The sequence below is a fragment of the Physcomitrium patens genome, chromosome 20 (assembly GCF_059467195.1).
Source record: "Physcomitrium patens ecotype Gransden chromosome 20, ASM5946719v1, whole genome shotgun sequence".
NCBI classification, from domain to species: Eukaryota; Viridiplantae; Streptophyta; class Bryopsida; order Funariales; family Funariaceae; genus Physcomitrium; species Physcomitrium patens.
Genome location: NC_143429.1, coordinates 9,177,152 through 9,200,405, shown reverse-complemented (window position 1 = coordinate 9,200,405; position 23,254 = coordinate 9,177,152). Strand labels below are relative to the sequence as shown.

General features: G+C 37.8%; 2 protein-coding genes and 1 long non-coding RNA gene across 5 annotated transcripts; 1 reads left to right on the top strand and 2 right to left on the bottom strand.

Annotated features, from left to right (window-relative positions):
* Window positions 1-1,352: 1,352 nt before the first annotated feature.
* On the top strand, window positions 1,353-4,844 carry LOC112272986 (uncharacterized). Its single transcript, XM_024501253.3, has one exon. It carries the CDS (start codon window positions 2,716-2,718, stop codon window positions 4,501-4,503), a length of 1,788 nt encoding a protein of 595 aa, XP_024357021.1. The 5' UTR covers window positions 1,353-2,715; the 3' UTR covers window positions 4,504-4,844.
* Window positions 4,845-7,909: 3,065 nt separating this feature from the next.
* Window positions 7,910-11,075, bottom strand: LOC141044595 (uncharacterized). Of its 3 annotated transcripts, XR_016498946.1 has the most exons (5): window positions 10,576-11,069; window positions 9,834-10,310; window positions 9,554-9,644; window positions 8,693-8,889; window positions 7,910-8,320 (listed from the first exon to the last, which is right to left on the bottom strand). It is a non-coding gene; the product is annotated as an uncharacterized LOC141044595 (long non-coding RNA). The 3 variants fall into 3 exon arrangements; XR_016498945.1 differs by having other exon boundaries at window positions 9,834-11,075; XR_012216196.2 differs by having other exon boundaries at window positions 8,797-8,889; window positions 9,834-11,072.
* Window positions 11,076-12,047: 972 nt separating this feature from the next.
* On the bottom strand, window positions 12,048-19,314 carry LOC112273429 (uncharacterized). Its single transcript, XM_024502208.3, has 17 exons — window positions 18,875-19,314; window positions 18,701-18,773; window positions 18,101-18,226; window positions 17,783-17,868; window positions 17,428-17,517; window positions 17,076-17,270; window positions 16,784-16,887; window positions 16,003-16,226; window positions 15,560-15,735; window positions 14,735-15,106; window positions 14,518-14,582; window positions 14,333-14,381; window positions 13,982-14,144; window positions 13,633-13,717; window positions 13,383-13,452; window positions 13,078-13,221; window positions 12,048-12,704 (listed from the first exon to the last, which is right to left on the bottom strand). The coding sequence occupies exons 1-17, from the start codon at window positions 19,235-19,237 to the stop codon at window positions 12,369-12,371; spliced, it is 2,721 nt and encodes a 906-aa protein (XP_024357976.1). The 5' UTR covers window positions 19,238-19,314; the 3' UTR covers window positions 12,048-12,368.
* Window positions 19,315-23,254: the final 3,940 nt, after the last annotated feature.

Sequence of the window (23,254 nt, the reverse complement as noted above, 5' to 3'; positions counted from 1 at the left end):
ACAGGATGAAGAGGAGGAGAAGAAGGAAAGAAAGAAAGCAAGAGAATGAAAGAAGAGAGAATATTGCATGGATTCTGATATCTTTGAAATGGAATGAGCTTGAAGGTTTTATACCAAGTGTGGGTGGAGTTTGGATGAGAAAATTATCCATTTGTTGCAACTCGTTTATAAAAAATCAAGATTAAAAAACAAAAAAAATCAAAAATCAAATCATTCTATGATGACAAGTCTGGATTTTGGATGGGAGAAGACACCCAACCGAGGATTTCAAGCATCTTTCATCACAGTAAAGTCCATTTAGATTTAAACTCTGCAACATAATCGTTCCTATATACATATATATATATATATATATATATATATATCAAATAATGATATGGAATCTACAGAGAATTAATATGACCTTTTATATATATATATATATATATATATATACACACACACACACATACATATCTGAAGGTTCTTTAATTTCAAAAGTGCTTTTTTTTCCCATCCCTCACAATCACGATAGAAGAAGGCAGTATGTCTTATAGTCATGCCACCAAGGCACAGAGAGAAAAACAAAATAAAAAAAACAAAACAAAACAAAAACAAAAACAATTATAGACATAAATAAAATAAGTAAAAGGGGGGTGGGGAAGAAAGCCACCTTGAGGAAGAGTGGTTCATGCACACACATTGTGAGCCACAAGGGAACGGGAAAGGGCGTATCAGAAATGCGGAGCGAGGAGGGGTGGGGAGGGGCATGAATGGATGGATAGAGTTACTTTGGATCTGGCAAGGCAAGACAAGGCAAGGGATGGATGAATGATGTAACAATCATCCTCGCAAGGGAATGGATGAATAATGGGGAGCACCACCGAACGGAAGGATGAAAAGAAGAGCAGGGGATGGGAGTTAATGAGACCTGTATCGGGGGGTGTCAGGGCGGTGGATGGATGTAAAGATGAATGGGTAAAGGATGGATGGATGAGTACGACGACGGGGGTGAGTGAGTGAGTGAGATAGAGGTGGATGAATGGAACTACGACTCATCCAGTCCTGACGACGTCCCTGACTCGTTGGGAGGTTGGGGTGGGGGAGGCAATTCGTAATCCGGCTGGCCCGGGCATTCAATGCCCGGACGGACAGACAGACGGACGGACGGTGAAGAAGAAGCAGCAGAGGAACGTTGGCTTTACCCAGGGGGCTAGAAGGGATGACGGGTGGGGAACGGAAGAACGGAACGGTAAGGAAGGAGGGGGAAGGGGGGGGAGCCTTGATTGATTTCGTGTCAGTTGTAATGGCGATGATGCAGTATCAAAACCAGCAGCAGCGGAAACAAACAAACAAACAACAGAAGGAGGAGGAATGGGAGGAAGAAGAGGAAGAGAAGGGAGGAGGACAGGCAGGCAGATGGATAGTGGTGTCCCTCCTCTTCCTCTTCTTCCTCTCCCTCCATTCCATTGCATTCTGCAGAATGGACAGCCAGCCCTGGCTCGTCCTCCATTTCTGACATATTCACCCATAGCCCCCCCGCTTACTGTTACTCTCTCTTCAAGCTTTGCCCCCACCCCTTTCTCTTCTTCTTCCTCCCCCCCCCCCCCCCCCCGTCTCTCTCTCTCCCTCTCTCTCTGCCACTCACCTTGCTACTGCTGCTGCTGCTGCCTTCGGATCGCTGGTGCCCTTGGCGATGGAAAATGATGGCATGATTTGCTGGAAAGGTAAATGTCCCCCGACCGAAGGCTGACATCGCCCCCGTTGGTTGATGAAGTAGTCTGAGTGAGTGTGGGAAGGAGGAACGAGGTTGTCCTCACCTCAGAGGGTGCAAGCTCGTCGCGGTGCCAAGTTAGCGAGCACACCCACTGCTTTTGCTGTGGGGAGAGAGAAAGTGAGAGTGTCCAAGGTGTATTTCGGGTCTCGCTTTGGGGGTGCGCAGGTAATTAAGCTGAGCGCGTGGTGGAGCGATTAGCGCAATTGAATTTGTGAGTCGTGGAGCTCATGTGGTGAATTGGTTGTGGACGTGGTTGTGTGGGATGTTGACTGGAGGTGGAAGTATGCAAGTCTGATTGTTGCAGTACATGAGAGGAGTAGCGGAGCTGAGAGTGCATACGAGTGGGGCTCGTCTGTGTTCTGGAAGCAAGGGGGCACTATCACAGGGAGAGGCAGGTGACTGCGTTGGTGACAATGGTGACAAGGAATAGTAGCCATGGTCGTGACATGAAGGGAAGTTTTCATGAGGAGAGGCAAGGTATGTGAGTTTCAAAGGAGTGGACGAGTACTGTTGCGCTTGGAGAAAAATGAGCTCTTTGAATGAGCCTGGCTAATGCCGAATCGGGCGCCCAGGCATGAAGGAGAGAATCGGCCACATGCAGCGTTGCCAAGCGCAGAAAGAGGTTGACGATTTGCTCATATTAGGTGTTAAGGAAGCATAGCCTTTTTGAGTTACATGAACGTTACGGCATTCAAACCTAGGACCGTCACAATACATGGTTCTAGAATCAGTGTAAGCCTGTGACATTGTCTGACTGCACTGGTGCAAGTGAGTACAATTAGAACCAGTGTTGTTGTGGTTCAGCACAGTAGCTGAGATCATTGTAGATGTGCACCAGGAAGATCAAAATGTGTATGATATTCTTTGACGAGAAGGTCCTTACACCCCTGGGGTAGTAGACTTCGCGACTCCGAAATCCCCGCTGTATTTATTGCAGCGGCGGAGGAGCGACGTGAAGAATGTCCTCCTTCGTATCCCCTCATTATAATGCCACGGCACCAGCACCGATAGACGGGGTCATCTATCCGGGCGTCCTCCCACCTGCGGGCCAACGAGCTGCAACCCCGGCAGCGTCAGGTTCCCGAAACCCACACATCAACCCCAGTGTGGTTGTGATTGTAGTAATCCTCAGCGTAGTGTTCATATTGTCAGGGTTCCTACACTTGCTGGCGCGTTGCCTGGGGCGGCGGCGCCAACCTCCCCCGCGGCATCACAGCCCTCTTGTGAGTGCGCTTCATGGCCAGCTGCAGCATTTGTTTCACTTGCACGATGCAGGAGTTGAACAAGCCTTCATCGACACGCTGCCAGTGTTCTCGTATGGTTCCATCAGGGGTTTGAAGGATAGTGCAGATTGCGCGGTGTGTTTGACGGAGTTCGGGGACGATGACCGGCTGCGGTTGTTACCGAAATGTAAGCATGCCTTTCACTTGGAGTGCATTGACACATGGCTGTTGTCGAACTCGACATGCCCCTTGTGCCGTCGCAGTTTGCTTCCTGACCCGGTTGTCCACGGTGGCGCTTCGAGCTCCCACCATGGACAGCTCGAGATGGTGTCTGCCTCCGACATGATGCACTCGAACAGGTTCATATGTCCTGACCAGAGGCGCTTTTCCCTGGAGGAACAGCTTGTTCGAGACTCCCGCCGCATAAGCAGCCTCCACGGGAGCATCCACGGCAGTTACCAGAATAGCTTCCGCATTTGCGATGTAGCTGAAGTCGAGGACTCCGAAAACGAAATTCAAGAAATTCAGGAGATTCAAGAATTTCGTACCCAGGTCGAGACCCCGAGCCCTTTTGCTCCCACTATTCGCGTCATGGATGAGCACGGCATACATCGAGTGCTCAAGGTTGAGCTCGGCAAAGTAGCGGGCCGCAAAGTGAAGACAGACTCCCGCAAGCTCACTCGCAATGGTGGGCGATCGTACTCCATGGGCAGCTACGAGTACATTGTGGACCCCTCCAACTGGGAGCTTATGATCGCGCCGACTCCGTATCCTGGTAGACCGCAGGACTGGGCGCCATCGAAGCCCACACATCGAAGCGCCCTATCTGACAGCATCCCAGAACTTGCAAGTGCAGGCGGCACGCCCGCCAACGACGAGCTGTTCTGGGCCAGTCGCGGCCTTTACACTCCCAACACATTGTCTCGCGTCCGGGAGCTTCTGACCCCCATAGGATCGGAGTACTCAAATGCAGGATTCTCCCCGGCTGCTTTCCTAGACTATTCGTACTCGCCGGGGCAAGGAGATCGGTGGATCGATATTGACATTGAACGAGGGGAGATCATCGAAGACGACGAGTTGGAAGCAGCATCCAATCAAGACAAGGAGGAAGCCAAACTCGAAAAGTCAAGATTCTCTAGTACCTCTTCCTCTAAGTCCGAGTCGGCGACTGCGCATGTGGTCGCTGTTGACAAGGAAAACGATTTCAAGCAACGGTCGTCGTCGCTCAGCCGGTTGCCCGAAGGGAAGGTGAGTGTGAGCTGGTACCGACGATCGTTGTCGGAGACATCGTTAGGCGTGGAGCAAGCTGTCAAGGATCCTGCAAAGCCTAATATCTGGGAGGTGGGAGTTTCCGCACCCGAAACGGCAGCCTCAGCCTCGGATGCTAACCTAAAGGTAGGATCGTTTTCGCGAAGATTTTCGCTGAATTGGATCATGTGCAGAGACAAGAGAGTGGTGTTCTCCGCGGCTTCGCCGTCTCCGCAATCGGACCCCAAACAGAGGACGCGGCCCATTACCATATAACCACCATTCACTTGTGTATAGAACTCCAATTCGCTGGTTTAGTCGGCTAGTATTCATTCCGTGCACGTCTGCCATGGGTGCGGTTCAGGCCTCATGTCTGCGCACTCGGTATCGTTTTGTGTAGGAGGAGTCGCGACCAGAATCAGTGCTCATCTCGTCGAGAACTAGATCTAGCCACAAAACGATAATTTAGAAGCTGTTTGTCGATGACTGTTTTGGCAAAAACTGTTGTGCTGTGCGTGGTACCTGGCCATCGTTTACTGAAACATTCTTATCAGGAATCTCTGAAACGTTTATTTCAATAAGAATGATTGGGTACATGTCCCATCGATTATGTCGTCTCCCGAAGGTGCGTGCTTGTTCGATGATGGCTCATTCCAGGTTGCGACAATTGCTTTAAATTGTTGAAGAGACTTAGTTTCGACACCCCAAATTCGTAGTCTCTTACAAAGGATCAAATTTTCGAAGCTGGACATGCGAACGGAACTGAAGTGGCAGAACCAGTGTCATAGAAAGTAACCACGTCTTACATTTATTTTGCACAGAAGTTGGGAAGCTCAACAATATGGATAAATGCAAACGTTGGCTGCCAGTTCTCTGTCTCTTGGGACGTTGTGACCGACCCCTGCACCTTCAAAATAACTGGCTGTGTCTGCAGCCATTCAGAAACTGTAGAATCCCAGTGGATTCCCCAAACGACATCATACGGAAGCGGCTACAATACGGTTAAACACTAGGTTACTTTGAAAGATGTCTCCAAGTCTCCACAAGGACTTTTAAAAAACGACAGGCCGGAATTCTGCGCTGTCTGATAACAACTCTTTTTGTTTAGAGAGACTCCAGTAGTTTGATTTGAACCATCACAATCTCTACCGAGTTTATTACATTGCCGGAAGAAATACTTATGTATTTTACAGGTGTAGTGCGATACTACTTATGTGCAGTTGTAGTAGAGAGACACAATCATACACATTACTGGAATTGAGAGAAGTCATTAATTCCCATGACAAAATCTCTGCGAGCTCATTTAAGAGGGTAGCAGAATGGATTCCTACAGCAGCCAGGAAAACCATGAAAACTAATTATACACACTCCCCCCTCCCCCATCCCCATTCCTTCTTGTGGGGCCTCACCTGGTGTCAGCAACCCAGCTGTGATAGGAGGTACATGCATGATCTTCAATACTAGCCCTCACGTACTTTACAGTTGGCTTACGCCTTCACCTCTTCAGAGCATCCCTACCGATGCCCCGCTAAATGAGCGCGCCATTGGGCTCGGCTTCGTGAAGCGCACAACTGAAGCTCAGAACGTCCCCACCAGTCCGCACGGTACAGGCCCCCGGGAAAGAATGAGGGTGCTTCCCATGAGGCAGGTTCATTTCCTGGGGTTTCCTTGGCTTCCAAGCCCGCATCAATGCAGTTATACCGGGCCCTGCAAGTGCTTTGCAGGGCAAGGCCTACGGGTGGAGCAATTCACGCCAAGATCGGGTTCGCCCACGCTATAATTCGGGTTGGTATCTTTTGAAGGGGAGCGGTGGAGATGCTTCCCCCGTGGAAAGCCCTCTGCGAGAGGACCACCGACAGACAATCTTTATAATATTTGAGTCCATTCTGACAGTCGAAGTTGAAGAAGCAATGCATAATAATAATAATAATAAGCATGGTGACTGGATAAGAGTCCATTGCACCACTAGCTTAAGACTCAAGTATTGCAGCATTGTATACAGTGTCGAAGTGCAGCTTCCCAAAACCTGTGTATTGGCCTTCAAGGGAAACGACATACTGGATGAGGACCCAAGACCCTGTTATTATTATTATTATAATTAACCCAATTATACTTTTATATATAAATAATATAGTTATAGTGGCATATAAAAGTCGAGGGACCATGATCTACAGCAACAACGTTAGTGCAAGCAAAACCCATCTCATATCCAGTCTCTATTAAGAGGTTGGAGCTGCTCAAGGAAAATATTAAATCAATATATCTATATCTATATATATATATATACAATACACTCATCCATGCATGGTTTCTTAAGAAGACAAATCCTAAATGGTAATATATACCCTGACACTTTTAAAAAAACACTGTGGCAATCATATAAGTTTGCCTTCTTAACATATAAAAGAATGCTTTTTCTTGTGAGTTTTTCTTTCTTTGTGTGTGTGTGTGTGTGTGTATTTTTGTATTACAAAGGGAAATGGATTATATGTAAAGACCTATAAAATTTATCAATTGAACTAGTAAATTTTTTATTTTGTGCCTTGACCTTACATGCAATAACAATATTTCTAGTAATTCTTTTCAAGGGTTGCTTTTATATAAATAATTGCAAAAAAAATGAGGTATGTAATTACTGATTATCGTTGCATCTATTCCCAGCAGCTACTGTAGAATCATTTGGGTTGTTAATGCAAAAATACAAACTTTGTGTTTGACTTAAGATATAAAAATAAAATAAAATAAAATAGCAGTTGGCAGGTATGCATGTCTGGATTTCAAAGATGGGTGTTTGGGTCAAATGAAATAATTTGTTTGCACACTTGGTTTCATCGATTATACAAAAAAAAAAAAAATAATAATGTATTTCGATTGGTTGCAAAGTTTGAAATTCCTTAAAAGTTTGCAAGAAAATTATCAAAATTAGATCGAACTTGACATAAGTCATAAAACATTATAAACTATTATGTATTGTTTTTTTGTTTTTTTTTTTAAAAAAAAGAAAGTATACTCTAACGTTTTATCTTTTGAGAATAGTTCATCAAGTTGCAAAAAGATAAATTATCTCATTAGTTTGAAGAAATTTAGCAAATGATGTGGAGCTGGAAGAGATAAGATAAAATGTTGCAATCCATTTTAAAAAAAAAAAAAAAAGACACGAAATTCAAATACCTCGTGGAACTAGACTACTTCACTTTTTAGAATCTACACACATGAAATTACAAGTGATACTTAGTTTTAGTTAAATGTAGAAGCTTAGCAAAAAAAAAAAAAAAAGTAGAGAAAAAAGTTAAAATAAAAATGAATTACTAGTGCTCTAAGTAAATAAAAATAAAAATAACATAGAGAACATTTCAAAAAATATTAATAACAACAATAACTAGATTAAAGTTTAATACAAAAAATAAATAAGTTTTTAATGCTACTAGATCTAATAAAGCTTACTTTTCATTTTATGAAATGTTCAATTACAGAATAAGTATTTTAAGTTGTGATAACGTTGAAAAATTTACATGATATTAAAGTGAATCCAATGTTTTATGACTTGTCACATACCTTATTTAATGGGCGTAAAGTATGGCCGAATTTCAAACAAGTAATTATACACCATTCAAAACATGAATGAAAATTACACAAAATTTAAGATTTACGAGATATATATTTCATGACTAAAATATAAGGAGACTGTAAGAAAAGCGGTTTTATTTCATAGAAAATTATCCAAAATTTCAAAGAAGAAAAGACACTGATAATTATGATCTTTTTATGAATTGAAACATAGTAAATATTAAGTTTTTTTATGAATATATTATTTTTTAATTTTTATTTTGCAATAAAACCTAGTCTCAACATTACTTGCTATAACTTTAAATGACATAAATGATGATTCTAAGAATCTTATGTTTCATGCAGATGAAAAAGAAGTGTTCATTTTCTCTATTCTTATTTTAAGATATTAGAAAAATAATCCTCTCTGATATTTTGGTGCACCCAAAAAAATCATGTATCCTGTTATTGCCTCTGGTAAATTATAATTCTTAATCAACATCTTTCCATTAGGTGTCATATGGTGTTTTATTCGGCATGTTTATTCCTGCAAACAGAGGATGAATTTTGGTTTTGATATTCCTTTCTCTTAAATAATCTTGATTTTTTAAAAAGAAAGATACAACTATCTAGTTAAATATTTTAAGATTACATACAATTTAAACTATTTTTTTCAATATGTTTTTTTACTTTTTATTTATTTTAATGTTTATGTTTTAAGAGTTTTTATGTACTTATCCATAATAGTTAATTGACCATGTATATAAAAATCAATAACACAAAATTACTAATATGTTATTTATTTATATTTTTAGTATATTCATTAAAAAAATTATTATAAAAATTAGAATACAAGGATATAATATTATAGTATATAATTTTTTTAAAGAACCTAATTCTATTAAAAATTACGAGTTACCTTTTAATTTAAAAATATCACATAAACAGGTTGGTAAAAATCTAATTAATTTTATTCTGTTGCATGTTTAGAACATAGTTTTTTCGTTGACATATATTCCTTACTTGATATAATGATGTAAAAGATTTGTTGGAGTTAAATTTTTTGTAACAATGATAAGATGATGGGCACATAGTTTGCATGTTTACGCATAATTTCTGCAATATTAAATAATACAGTATAATTTGAAATACAAGTCTATTAAAAAAATTGTAGAAAAAGAAGATTTATATATTATTCGAAAAAAATTATAAATCCCTAAAAACCTCTTAATATATGTTGAATTTTTGAAATAAAAATTCATCTTTGTATCTATTTTAAAATTATCATTTTTAACATTTTCAACGATTAATTTTTATTTTCATCATATTACGTTTGATCAACTAAAACTAAAAATTCATACAATCAAAGTATATGGGAACCTAAACTGATATTATAGATTGCTTTGAAAAGAGTTGTTATAATTTTCTGTGTAAATCCAATCAACTTTCTACAATAAGAAATTATTTCAGTGGAATGGACATAACATATGTCAAATAATGAGAACTGAATAAAAGCCATCGAAAAGTGATAATTTATTCAACAGAAGGCTATAGTTCCAGATTTCTAAAATCAAATATCATATTTAAGTAGATGGTTACAGTGAAAATGTCTCATCACATCCTAATTTACAAATTATAGAATTTGTAAACTAAAAATCATACATAAAAAAGAGTATATTTTCAGTTTATTTTCTATGATTTATTTTTGTCAATTCATTTATTTAGTTATTTTGAAGATAACGTATATCCACCAATACAAATCTAAGCCTATTCATCTTACGTGACAATTTTTTCAAATTTTCTGTGACACACTTTTTATTTTGAATTGCGTTTTCATAACAACCTTCTTGTATAATCAATTCTTGTTTAGCCTATTACACACAGGGTTTTTTTATATTGATTTCTTTTCATAACACAAAATCAATAAGCACTCTAGATAATTTATATATTATTCAAATTTATTTCTAATATTCTCCAATATAAATCTGACATAAAAAATCTAAAATTAAAATTTTATAACTTAATTTACAAATTTTAGAGAGTAATTTGTGAAATTAAACCTTTTCATGAGAATCTTTTATAAGTTGATGTTGCCTCAAAACTTTATTCAATATTTGAGAGTGAATGTCACGTTTTTTTTCAGTGGCATGAAGTTTGAGTCCAGCTTCTAGTCTCCGTTTTTTTGCTTTTGTGAGAGTTATTTTTGCAACATTTAATTTTTTTTCTGTGGTCCATTTTTTTTCTGATAATTGTTCTTTCAACTTAAGTTGTACACATTGTAAAGAATCTTTTCCTCTTTTAGTATTCAATTTTCTTTTTGTTGATTTTTCTTGCTTCCATTCTTCTTGCGTGATAATTTCTTGCAGTGATTGCAATATCTCTTTCTTAGTTTCAACATAGGTTTTGATGTTACAATATTGAAATGGGTCCATTTTCACCACAATTTTCTTGACATTGTTTGCTTAAAAAAATACAAACTTTTAAATATTTTAATTTTAGATATGAAATAAATTTTGTGAACTTAATGTTACAATTTTCTGTCAATTACATTGATGAATGAAGTTGTTAGCGTTAGTAAAATGTTTATAATTCTTTGCATAAGTGGTATGAAAATAAGTGTGTAACTTTTAAAAATAAAATTTGATAAAGATTCCCTACAATATTGCATGACATGTAATTGAGATGATTCTCTCCAGAAAATTCATTGTAAATATGTTGTTATTTTATGAAGTTCATTCTTAAGTTTCATCTCAAGTTTACACCTTTTTTTCAAACAAAAATAAAAATAAACATTGTGCTCACTTAATTTCAATATCCCATATGTAACATCTGTAATCATAAATTCAATTTAAATTATGAATTGGGCCAAAAACCAAGAGTTCTGAGGATTTTTGAAGTTACAGTTTTCAATTGTGTTCTCGAATTTCAACAGAACATTATTTCATAAGTAGATTCAAGGAAATTAAGATTAACTATTTTATTACTCTAATTTTTACTTTTTGAAAATTATTGCATCATAAAATATAAATATATCTTAATTGAGTTTTCATATTATTCAATATTTCAAGAACAGCATATATTTTTTTAAATGTATTTAGAATAAATCTTATTCAAAACATTAACAAATATTTTCAAATAATTAATGTGGTACTAAGTATGATGAATTATCGCATTAAAAAAGAATTGGTTATAAAATCAACCATTCTGAGTCATTTCTATTAATTTAGGAATATCAATAAACAGAAAGTATTAAACTAATGAAAATTTATTATAATTCATAGAATATCAATAATATATGTTTAGAAAAAATAAAACGTACATATTTTATTGAAAACTGATACAATATAGTCATTTTTTAAAACAAAAACTTAAGGCTGTTTTGTTTTATCACTAAAGCATATTTTATGTTGAACAATTTTTGAATCTTCAAATATTATTGTGCAAATATAAAAAGATTTTTGAAAAGTAGACGCATTTACATATTAGAATGTGCATATCTATATCTATATATATATATATATATATATATATATGATTTTGTAAAAATTGTTAGAGTACAAAAATTTCTCTTTGCATCTGAAGGGAAAAACAAAAACAAAAACAAATAAACGAAAACATTACAAGTCTGCCACAAAAATCACTCAAAAAAGCTGAATGTGGTGGTTCACAAGTTATGACAGTCACTCTTTTTGGCAATTTGGGGAAATGTGTGGGATTCTGCAACATCGGTTTTCGGTGGTTGACACCAAAATGATACCCAAGCAGAGCAACAATTTTTTGTCGAGATTTCGGTGTCTTGGTTGCTTCGAAACGAGAATACCGACAACATTGAACAAGAGAATATTTCCAGGGTGCTATTCCCAAAGCCATCACTGCTACGACACCCTACGTTCAGATCGAGGCACATCTTTGCTTAAGCAACAATACAGGTTCACATGAGCCAATGGAAAGTGTTGAGTATCTTCTGACATAGGGTGTTGTGGAATTTAATCGATCTATCCTAAATACGCAAAACTGTGTGATATTTTTGGAAACAGCAATATTGCTTCAAATTCAAAGGGAGAATATGCTATGCGAGATGCGTATCATTCAAACAATGGAAGGGCCATTCAGCGTGTGTTCCAACATTATAACCTCTGCTCTCTTTTGCATACTCATCTCTAAATGTAGTTCCATTGAGATGAAGTTAGAAATTGAGAGGCTGTAATTAAAGCAGAGTGTTGCATCCAAATTGCATGATTCATAACCGAGTGAATCATTATGTAGACATGAGGTATCAACAGTAGGGGGGTTTAACTTCACATTACACAATTCACATTCAGGCTATTTACACTTGAAATACGAAGAATGATATACCTGCAGGACTTGAGAAACTAAGCGTTTCCACATGGTCCAAGTTTCCAGCCGATTTTTTCAACTTCTGTGCAGCCTTCGACTGACCTCTCAATTCTCTCTAATCACAAAAACTCATGAGTGCTCTTCACTATCTCTTGCTTGTGATATTAATCTCACAAAATGAATGGCTCCAGTCACAAACGTTAGCGGTGTAAGCTGTGTGGAGTCCGTGTGCGAATATAAATAGGGATTTATTGTTGCTACACGAAGGTCCACTCCCCTGAAACAGTCGGTGTTGGCCTCTCGTCGGCGATGAAGGGTCTTGAATGCTTCTTCTCAAATATGGATGACTTGCCTTCAAATATTCGGGAGAACAGATGTCCAAAATCGGCTTTAACGAATTGTTGGGCTTGTGGCTGATCGATTGACTTCCGTAATGAAACATTCTCAGCTTCCTTAATGGGGACTGGATCTGGTAGATGACACTTGTCATCACTCTTAACAACAGTACCTATTGGTGCGGTAGTTATTGCAGGGGCCTCCACAGGTTCATCACATGGCGGTGAGTGGATTGCACTCTCCATCACTTCATACACCTGCAAAAAAAAATAGCTGAGCATCAACTGCCACTTTGAAGTCAAATGTTACTCGTGAATTCTTCCCAAGACCAAGGCTTTCAGAATTCCTAATGGGTGCTCGCAAATTCGCTAATATTATGAGCTGCGATGTTCTTCGCGTAAAAAGCAATCAAACAGAATGTAGAAAAGTCAAAATCTAGTTCTTTGGTGTTGGAAATCCTATCCCGATATGATGCACAAAACAATATTTGGAAAACACCAACTCCACAACATTACCTACGCTTGAAGTATAAATGATGACCATTTCGAGAAGGTTCTCAATGATATCTAGCCAGCGGTCAAGGGAATTAGACCGTTTAAGAATAGGTTTAAGCAAGCATATCTAAATTACCTCACAGAGACGATCAAGCTTGGAAGTGCTCATCCCCCGTCCACACGTTGCCACAACATATTCCGAACATTCCCGTAAACATCTTGCGAGTACCTCGGTTTTAGCGACAGGAGCAGCTTCTGCAATAGCGAAACCTGCGCTAAGCTGTTACAGCCAAATGAAATTCATATTAAATACTTTGGCCAGATTCACATATCTTCAAATATCAAAGGTACATCTCTGTTAAGAAAACAGGTAGACAATCCATCAGAACCATGAGGTGGTTTCGAGGACGCCAGATGCGGGATGGTAAAAATAGTAAATACCGCAGACAGGAAGAGCTGTTCAAAAAGGTCTGATGGAGCAACATCTTCAAGTACATCGAGAGTACTTTCCCTGTAAAATAAAAACCCGAAACGTACAAGCTTAAATTACCAATCAGGTCTAGTTGCAGAATAGAAGTGGCCAAAATACAAAACAAAAGAACAAAATGTACATATATAACCGTAGGATAAGTGTACCAACCCGTGAATAGTCTGCTTAACTTTTAGAACTCATTCCCAGAAAAGGACTTACCCAGCAAGCTCCTCATCGAACAAAGGGGATTGCTTGATGGCCGGCACTGGTCTTGAAGACGACCACAGCTCTTGCCATAAGTTCCCTGAAAAACAAATACATTTGAATTGGAAACCCAGTAGTTTCGTTATAAATACGTTTCTATTCAATGGCAAAATCATTTCCCACGTAAGAAGATCATAAAAAGAATAACCTCGTGACTCATACAGATACAAAACTTGAGTTCGTATGGTCTTAAGTAGTGTCACCAGCCAGCGAATAGCAAAAGGTGAAGCAAACTGATATACCTAGCTACAGATCACATCCATCAAAGGTTTCTGGAAATGATTCAACATCAAATTGCATCTACCTTGGCTCTGCATCCGTGCACTGAGATAACCCCGAACAGCTCCAACTCTTCCAGCAATTTCTTCGCTTCCTTCAAGCAGAAGACCTGACCCTGGTTCTTCGCTCCAATCCAATGGAGAGTACCAGCGGACAAAGTCTTCTAGTATGCATCCAGGATTGGCGGCCTGAATCAAACACAAACCCACCCTCCATGCTTAAATGAGGTGGTCATTCCGCTACCAAGTAAATGTTCCTCAACCAAATGACTCAAAAGGATACAAAGTCATAAAGGATTATTAAATCTTCGATCACAACAAACCATAACAACCTCAACAATTCTAACGAGACAGGACTGTTTAGATCTTATGGTCACCTTGAAGGCTTGCATATCGGATAGAAGCTGTGAACATCCAGCACCAACACTGCACATGTGAAGTCAAGGAGTTAGAGCACTCCAGACCCTTGTTGACTACATGACAACATAGCGAAGCTGTACATAACAGAAAAACGACACCCAGAATAGTCTAAGTTTTGAGCATGATTTACATCTACACTCACCTTCTAGTGCGGAGAATAAGTTCCTCAGCTTCCCGTAGAGCATCTTCCGTCATGATAGGGTTTTCCTGCCGAAAGAAAACATCGTTACCTGTCAATCAATAGCAAGGTACTGAGCAGCACCGCATATAGTTTGCTTCTAAATGCTTAGCCAAACAAACAAGTGGAACGCTAGAAGTAACAGCAGAATTTGAAAATCCAAAAAAAGCAGTGGCTTTACTTGAGGGACGGGAGAATACACTGGTTCTCTAGTCTCCAACATCAAAAGGTCAGCAGCTGGGTAGTCAGCTCCCAATCTAAGAACCTTTTCCCCGGTCTTTAACTTGGCATAGAGAAGCACCGGAGGAGTTCCGCTAAGATTTTCTAGGGGTAACTTACACTTACTAACACTTTGTGGAGAAGTGCTCTCTTCATGTGCTACACATGAATTCAGGATTTCAAGAGATGCTAGATCTGCAACACGCCTTTTGCGTCTTGCAATGCAGCAATTTATCAACTGTAATTGCTGATGAAGTAAACAGTAACGCAGATCAGGGACTTCATCAATTGCCATGCGCGATATCGGTTGCCCCTCTTTCCACCGGCGACGCAACTTCATCCAAAGATATGACAAAGCTTAGTCAGCAAGTCATTAGCAGCCAAGCGAAACATACCAACAGCAGCAACGGAAAAATAAAAATAAAAATAAAAAAGAGGGTATTTCAAACTGCTCATTTTGAACATTATCAGATTGTTGCTCGATTGTTAGCATTGAAACTTAAGGTCTATTTGGGATAAAAAGGAAATATGTAAAAAGAAAAGCATCTGTGAGAATACTAGAATCATAGAGGATATTATATGTGTTACTTGAAGTTGTCAAGTTTATCTCGAAAATCTATCATTAGTCATTGAATCAGATAACTGTTTATTTAAACTAAAGATTTACCACTACACACTCGAATAGAGAAGGTGCATCATTAACTAGCACATCTGTGAAAAGTCCCAAGGAGTAAATAGACAGTTTCTACAGTCACTATCACGACCAAGTGCGGTTGAGCATTGATACCTCTTTTATCACCTCAAGCCAGAATTCACCCATGCCTTGCTCAGTTTTGATTCCAGCCATGATTTCAGCAAGCTGTGCTACAAAGCTATCTGGTGGCGCTCCATGAACCTCTTCCGGAAGCTTTGGGCCAGAGGCAAGCACGAACTTCCTAACTTCCCGATCTTCGTGTTGGGTATCTGCAGGTCTCATGGTGATAAGTTCTTTTTTTGAAAAAAAAAAAAAAAAAAAAAAAAAAAAGAGAGAGAGAGAGAGAGAAGAAACTGAGACAAGCTGTAGAGACAGGTAGGTCAACGTGTTTTTTGCTCTAACTTCTTTGCAGTAACAATAGCAGATTCAAAATACAAAATATGTAACAGAAATTTCAGGCATTTTGGTCCTGTCAGGCGAAATTACCGAAAGAAACAAATAGCCACATCCAGTGCAGAGGATAAAATATAGCATACCTGCATCAAAAAGTGACCACAACAACGTCTGATAATCCCCAAGACTCGATGTTTTTGAAAACCTCAGTTTGTTGTCCTTGTCACGACCGCCACTTAACCGTTTCATTACAGCAAAGCTCGCCACTATTCCAGACCAGTCCCCATTGTTCGATAAAAGGTCTCTATCTAGTAGCCCTCCACCTTGGCTTGCCAATTCTTGCATACTCTTGACTGCTCTGCCAACCCTGTGAAATTAAATCCACCAAATTCAATATTAGGTTGAGAAACAAAAACCTTCAGTAATCTACATATGGGGAGCTGGTAAAGGATAAATCCCGAATTTCCCGAGTGCAGATGAAAACTTAATAGCTGACGAATACGCGGGAAACAAAACAAACTACAGCGTGTTTTGAAAGAAACCAACAACTCAGCGAATCCACCAATTCCTCAAACACACATTTCATAATACCTGAGTAAGATGAATTTCATAGTGCCATAGGTTATTCTCACAAGTAACATATGTCATGAAAACCAAAATTTCAACTTTGTAACTTATTGACATGACTAAACATGTTTACTTTCCACCACAGATTTATTGTCTTCTAAAAAGAGCTTCAGATAATAATGTAACAACGCCAATAAGCTGCACAATTTAATAAAATTTTACTCCCAAAACTCAAAAAGAAAACTAAATACCTTTCTTCAGTTTCTGCAGAGAAACAACGATCAGTGGCTATTGTACCCAAAATCTTGTACGAAAATGCATTCCATGAAGAGTGCAACGAAACTGATTGAATCTTACTCGATGGTGGCAGCAAGGCGGCGAACAATCACGGATGGAGGAACAGTAATAACGGAGAATGCTTCTTTGTACGCCTCCTCTTCTAATGGATCCTTCCTGAGACTCTGCGGAACAGCGTCGCAGATGACAATCTAGGTTAGCATTATGCGGCACGAAGATAAAACAACAAGCAAGTGGCTACAAATCAACCATTGACTAGTTAAGACAGAAACATGAGGCAAACCTTGAATAAGTATTTCTAGCAATACTATGGAAGAGGATTTATAATGTCAAGCAAGTATACTACACATACCTCGTTACCTATGCCAACAAAAGTTAGACGTCGTTCAATGTTTGACCAACTCCTTCCAACAGAGTTGTCAGAATCTGAATTGATAACATCCTGTCGAATACGTTTGACTGCAATGAAATACCGGCGCCAAAACTCCTGCTCCTTCATTTTCTTTGGCACGTATTGAAACCAGAGATCTTTCAAAACCTTGTCAACCTGCATATAGGAATAGTGAAAAGAGAGAGGTGAATTTCACGTCAACCGATAAAAAAGCTGGAACGAAAAGCGCTCACATCAGTGGGTAAAGGAAAATATGAACCAACAGTAAAAAATCAGAAAGTAAACAGAATATGGTTTTTGAAAGTACACATACCTCCAGAACATTTCCAACCAAGGTCATTGCAGTACGCATGTCGACAGATTCATGCTCATTATCTGGCCTCTCTAGGAAATCTTCTGGTTTCTGTAGTTCAGAACAAATATTGTACCACATGAAGCATCAGATCAAAATGGTTGAACCCTAGAATGAAATGGATCGGAACTGCTTCATATGCTCCTAAATTACCAACCAAAGTTCACGCAATTTTCCTTTGCCTTTATCTCTTATAAAGATACCCTTTACGAAAAGGGAATCACATAACTGACACTGGCTAAATTTCAAGTAAGCACTAATAATCAATTTAGGTTTGCATGGTAACATTTGATGGCATGTTCCAGCTCATACTTGCCTTAGACAGATCAAGAATACGTCTCTTGAATTCATCTTCGTACCGTCTCTCACTATCAGTCTTGGCACTCCAAGGGAACTCTGCATCTGCAAACAGGAGCCAGATAATAACATTGATCAAAACAACGAGTGATGCAAACATGAAACAGCGATATTTCAGTAGGTTTAACAACTTTTTAGATATTTGGATGTAATTCTTTAGGGGAAAAAGTCTAAATCGATGACTAATTCATCATTGACAACGACAATAAGGTATTTTCAAATTTTAGACGTAAATCAATATCCTTCACATGAGGATCAGCAGACCCAGTGTGCTCACCATGTTTGTGTTTACCACTATGCCGGGTAATGCCATCAAGAGTGAGAGGTCGACCAAAATCAGCTTTAATATCAGCCTTGATTTCAGTGAGAACCCGTTCCGCTTTTGCTGCTACATTCTGCAATGCTGGTAACAATCATCTGTATCATGTCAATTCATGGTCTTGCAATTTCACATGAAATGACTGAGACATATACCGCTGTATCTGAACACCATCACTCTGCTTTACCTCAAGACATATCATGCCCTGACTGGGTAATCGTGAAAAGAACAACAACTGGCCATATTTTGGGCTTCGGTTCCTTGTGATCTAACAAGAATAGACCTGAAAGACGAGCTGTAGAAGCTCTCACGACTACTGAAGACGCTACATATTCCAGCCCTTTGTCTGTCCGCAAGGTGAACTACACAAATTGCAGCATGACGATTTCGTTGATCCAAAATCACCGAGAACGGAAACTCTACCTTCCACATTTACGTGAGCATTAGTATCTCTAACGGATGACAGAATTACGTTTCCAGACGACAGCCAAAGCAGACCAAAAACAGCATAGCGCATGCGCGAGCACAACGAATGGAGTTCAACAACCAATTGCCTACCTGATTTCGCCTTCGATACCAATGACAATTCCATGAGGTGCAATTTGGGGTTTCCAAACAAGCGACGGCGATCCTGCAGTCGCAAATGCTCCAAGGTTAAATCTAGAGTCACCCTCCTAACAAAGCCGAACACATCCTCTGCACGCAGCGCCACTCCACCGGATCGACACACACCTCAACGCAATCCACCGGCCAGTCCACATCCTCCAATTCCTCCAGAGCGCGCACATTTACACCATGGACAAACTGCCGCAAACCATAAACCCTACAGGATCGTGAGGGAACACTACAAAAGCCGCCTAAAACTAAACCAGCGCTCATTCCACGCCGTCCGAGCGTCGACGACCTCCCACGACTTGCCACAGGGTAGACGAGGTTTACGCATGGCGCGAAATGGGAGACAAGATCCGTTCGCGGCGATCGGGGGCTCGATTCAGAGAGCGCGAAAAGACGGAGCGAACAGAGCGGAATCAACGCCGCGACAGACAGACAGATGAGTGTTGCAGAGGCGCGGAGCAACGAGACGATTGCTCGCATACGTAATGGGGGCGAGTGAGTGTGTCTGGCTATGGCGGGCGCAGGGCTTGGTGCTCTGCGAAAGGCGCAAAGGGAAAGAAAGAAAGAAAACGACGGACTGACTTCATCTCCCCCTCATTCATCCATCTGGTTCGTTCATATTTTGGATGAACTCCATTACATCCATACATGTTCTTCATTCATCTATCCTTAATAAATTATTTTATTGCAATGTCAGCAAAGGGTCAATTCAAACACGCGTTCTATTAGATCCTCTACTTGGACCCTACCTCTATTAGCTTCACTATTTTGCTTCATACACTTACTTCATTACCACCAAAGTAGCCCCAATTCCTAAGGCATTTCTACAACAAAATGCCCCCTCCCCAGCCTTAATTTTGAATGGTTTCACAACCACAACAACAACAATAAAATTCCTACACATTCCCCCCTTGCTAACTTGTTTCCCACATTTTATTAATTCAAGCTTTTGAACAAATCAATCCTCATTTATCACTTTTTAAGAAACTCACTTTCACCAAACAAAAATTCTCCCCTTCCTTTGATGACTACTAGTTGAATTTTTAACATTTTGATCATTCTTCCATTATTCTATTTGAAGTGTCACCAAAGGCAAATGTGTTCCAATTTCATTACTCCTAAGCAAGTAAACATGAATAGGGGCCCACTTTCTTATGAGAAAGTCTTGAGTGGTGAACAAGTTCCAACAACTTCTTTTTGTGAAAACTTGTAAAATGCTTTTGGTTTTGTAGATGTTTTTGTACATTCATTCTCAAAAAGTTTAGCTTTATTCTTTCATATCATTCTTGAGGCAAGCATAAATTTTTACATCCACAAGTGAGTGTTTTGGGAGCTGTAGACAGGGCATCCAACCAAAACACTAAGAAAATTTCAGTGCCATGAGTAAATGAGTTCAGTTGTAGCTGTATAGACACCTCTACTATTCTTTTGCATCCTTCCTTTCCATTTATATGATTATATTCCTCAACAAATATTTGAGACCCAACACTAAGATGCGCTTGTTGATAAGAACATGTCTAGTGAGGCAAGTGGAGATTTACGGCCCACTCTTCCTTGGAGGACTTTTACACTTTATTTTCCTTTCCTTTAATTAAATATTTAATAAAAAGAATCTAAATAAACTTCATACAACTCCATTTTGTTCCTTTTTGTTCTATATGTCCTTTTTTGCATCCACAATGTTTGGCCTTCCGAAGTCTCTATGCCATGTCATTCATAAAACGCCTTTTCACTTCCTTGAAGTACATGACATGATTTTTCTTTCATGTCCATGTCTTGTTTATGAAGATATATAATATATTTCATAATAATGTATCTTCAATATTAAAATTAAAATTTTGTCATCTTGCTGATGTCCAAACAATGGCTGCTATAAAGTGTCAATAGCAAACATCATTCCATTGTTATTTCTGTGATTATTTATTTTAGTACAAGTGAACTTAAATATATGTATGTATTTTCACTGTTCCAAATTTTAAAATTTTATGGATTTATAAATTTCTGAAATTTCACTGATGAGAATTTTTCTTTCTTTCTATTTTTCATCCACAATTTGGTTTCCACTTATTAGAACTGCAGTACATTTAAGTTACCTACAAAAATGTTTTACAGTAAAAAAAAAATAAACCTTTTGAAATTGTGTTGACATGCCATCTACAAATTTAGTATATTTTTCGCTACTTTGACAAATTTTAACAGATTATTTCTACACATGCTTTCACTTTCTAAAAATTATATAAAAACAACTTTTGATGGTATTTATACATGCCACTACACAATGCATTCATAGTGCATTATTATTATTACTATTATCATCATCATTATATAAATTTTATCCTTTCAATTTTGTTTGTTGAGCATTAGTATTTTTTATTAAGATAATTGATAAAATAATAAATAAATAAATAAAATTGGTGACAATATATAAGAAAAGGAAAACCTTGTTCATAACCACATGATTGTAAAAATGTTTCAATAAAATTCAATGTGAGGTACATTCAAAGTAGATAATATAATTTTTCTATGAATGTATATAATTTTGTACAAATTTGAACACTGGTTATAATTTGTAAATATTGCCTTCACAAGTGCTTTTAGAATTCAAATACCAAGCATTCAAATTTTGCTTTTATGCTTTTTTACATGCCTCGTATTTTTACTTCTTCTCTGTATATGGTTTCAAAAATTTCCACATATGTCTTACACTACATTTAAGCAAAAACATGTGCTTAAATGTTTACATTAAAAAACAGATTTAAAAATCGAATCATCCAAGTATTGCATATGTTACTTTCTTCTTTTTTCTTTTTAGTTAAAAACAAACCTTTAAATTTGTTAAATAAAGTGCACTCTTACATACTCTCAGTAATCTCAACTAGATTTAAATATCTTTCACAGTGTGTTTTTATGTTTATCTTTGAATTACATTAAGATGTTTATAAATGTTAATTTTTTCCTAGAAATAATACAAAAAACTTAATACAACACTATAAGCATTTAAACTTTACTTTGTAAAACACATCCTCTGTTTCTTTTGTTACCTACTTATAAAATGTCAAACGAGTAACTCAGCAGTAATAGATCTATTACAAAAGTAAAGTATTGGAATTGGAATACAGTATAAAAATGTTTTTCAAAACATAAAAAACTTATTTGATATAAATGAACCAATTTTATTATTCTATTAATTTTAAAAATGTGACGATGAATCCTGTTGATAGGAATAGTTAAATTGGAATCAAAATACAAAGTAAGATTTTGTTCAAAAATATATAATTGAATGTGTCATTAACATGCTCAAGAAAAATAGATCAACAAACCAAAAAAATTAAAAATCTTGGGTGGAGCCAAAGAAAATTGAGTTGTGTTTTACAAATGCAATGTTAGCATTCACAAACTAAATTTTGGTTACAAATAATAGCCTCACACCCTTAGGCTACATGAATTGTAAAATTATGCCTTAAGAAGTTTTTCTCCAAGGCTATATATTAAAATAAGAAAAAGTAATATTGTGTTCAAGTGTAACATAACATTTAGTATATTACATCAAGAAGTAGCAATGCAGAATTTCCATCAACAAACCTTGTCTTAATGCATACACAAAAAAATGAACCCTTACATCTATTCTATGCAAATGATATACCCAGTGGTATTTAAGCATCATGTTTGGATTATGGTTCTGGTTAATGCATGTTGCTGTTTCAAAAGTTTTTTTCTTTTTTTTCTTTTTAGAATAAGAAGTGTTATAAATTTTATGAATTAGTTCTAATGTCATGGCCTTGATACATTTCAAACAAATTTATGTCAGTGTTGCCTATTATGGCTTGGATCATGTTCTCTGGACATCATACAAAAGTTACATTACAGCCAATGAATTACCACATTTTTAAAGCACCAAGTTCTTGTACACCTGTTACATTTTTAGCAAATTATCTGAATTGACTTATTTAACAGAATTTGTTTCTCATGGCACGAAGGTTTTAGATTTGGTATATGCAAATTTGTGTGGTATGGTGGACATCTTTTCATTAAGCAGCACACCTCTTTGTTCTTATTCAACAATCACTACTATTGTATCCACATTTAAAGTTTTAAATGAAAAGTTGACTACTTTGCTCAACTTCAACTTAGATAAGTCCCCAATTGAAAAAACAAACAGGTTAACGTGTATATATTTATTTTTACTCTATGATTAGAAGATTTACGTCCAACAACTTTGACAATTTTTGTTAGAATCAAGGCATTTATATATAAATCATCTGTATTTATAATCTATCTCAATGTAAATTTTGTCAATGTAAAAATTAGATTTTAGTGGAATTCACTCTAGGTATGCTCCGCATTGCAAAACTTGTTAATTTTCATTAGATTTTTATTTTATGGTTTGACAAAACGAATTTTCTGAAACACCCACTTCCACAGCTTCAGACTTCGTACATTAATTGGCTCAAGTAACCTTGATTGGACTAGAGTAACCTTGATTTAACATTATATATG

Coding starts and splice junctions, on each gene's coding strand:
- LOC112272986 (XM_024501253.3), top strand. CDS start 2,716: ATGTCCTCCTTCGTATCCCCTCATTATAATGCCACGGCACCAGCACCG.
- LOC112273429 (XM_024502208.3), bottom strand. CDS start 19,237: ATGCGAGCAATCGTCTCGTTGCTCCGCGCCTCTGCAACACTCATCTGT. Junction 13,222..13,382: donor AACAGCTCTTCCTGTCTGCG/GTATTTACTATT, acceptor TGGCTGTAACAG/CTTAGCGCAGGTTTCGCTAT. Junction 12,705..13,077: donor AGCTTGATCGTCTCTGTGAG/GTAATTTAGATA, acceptor TTTTTTTTGCAG/GTGTATGAAGTGATGGAGAG.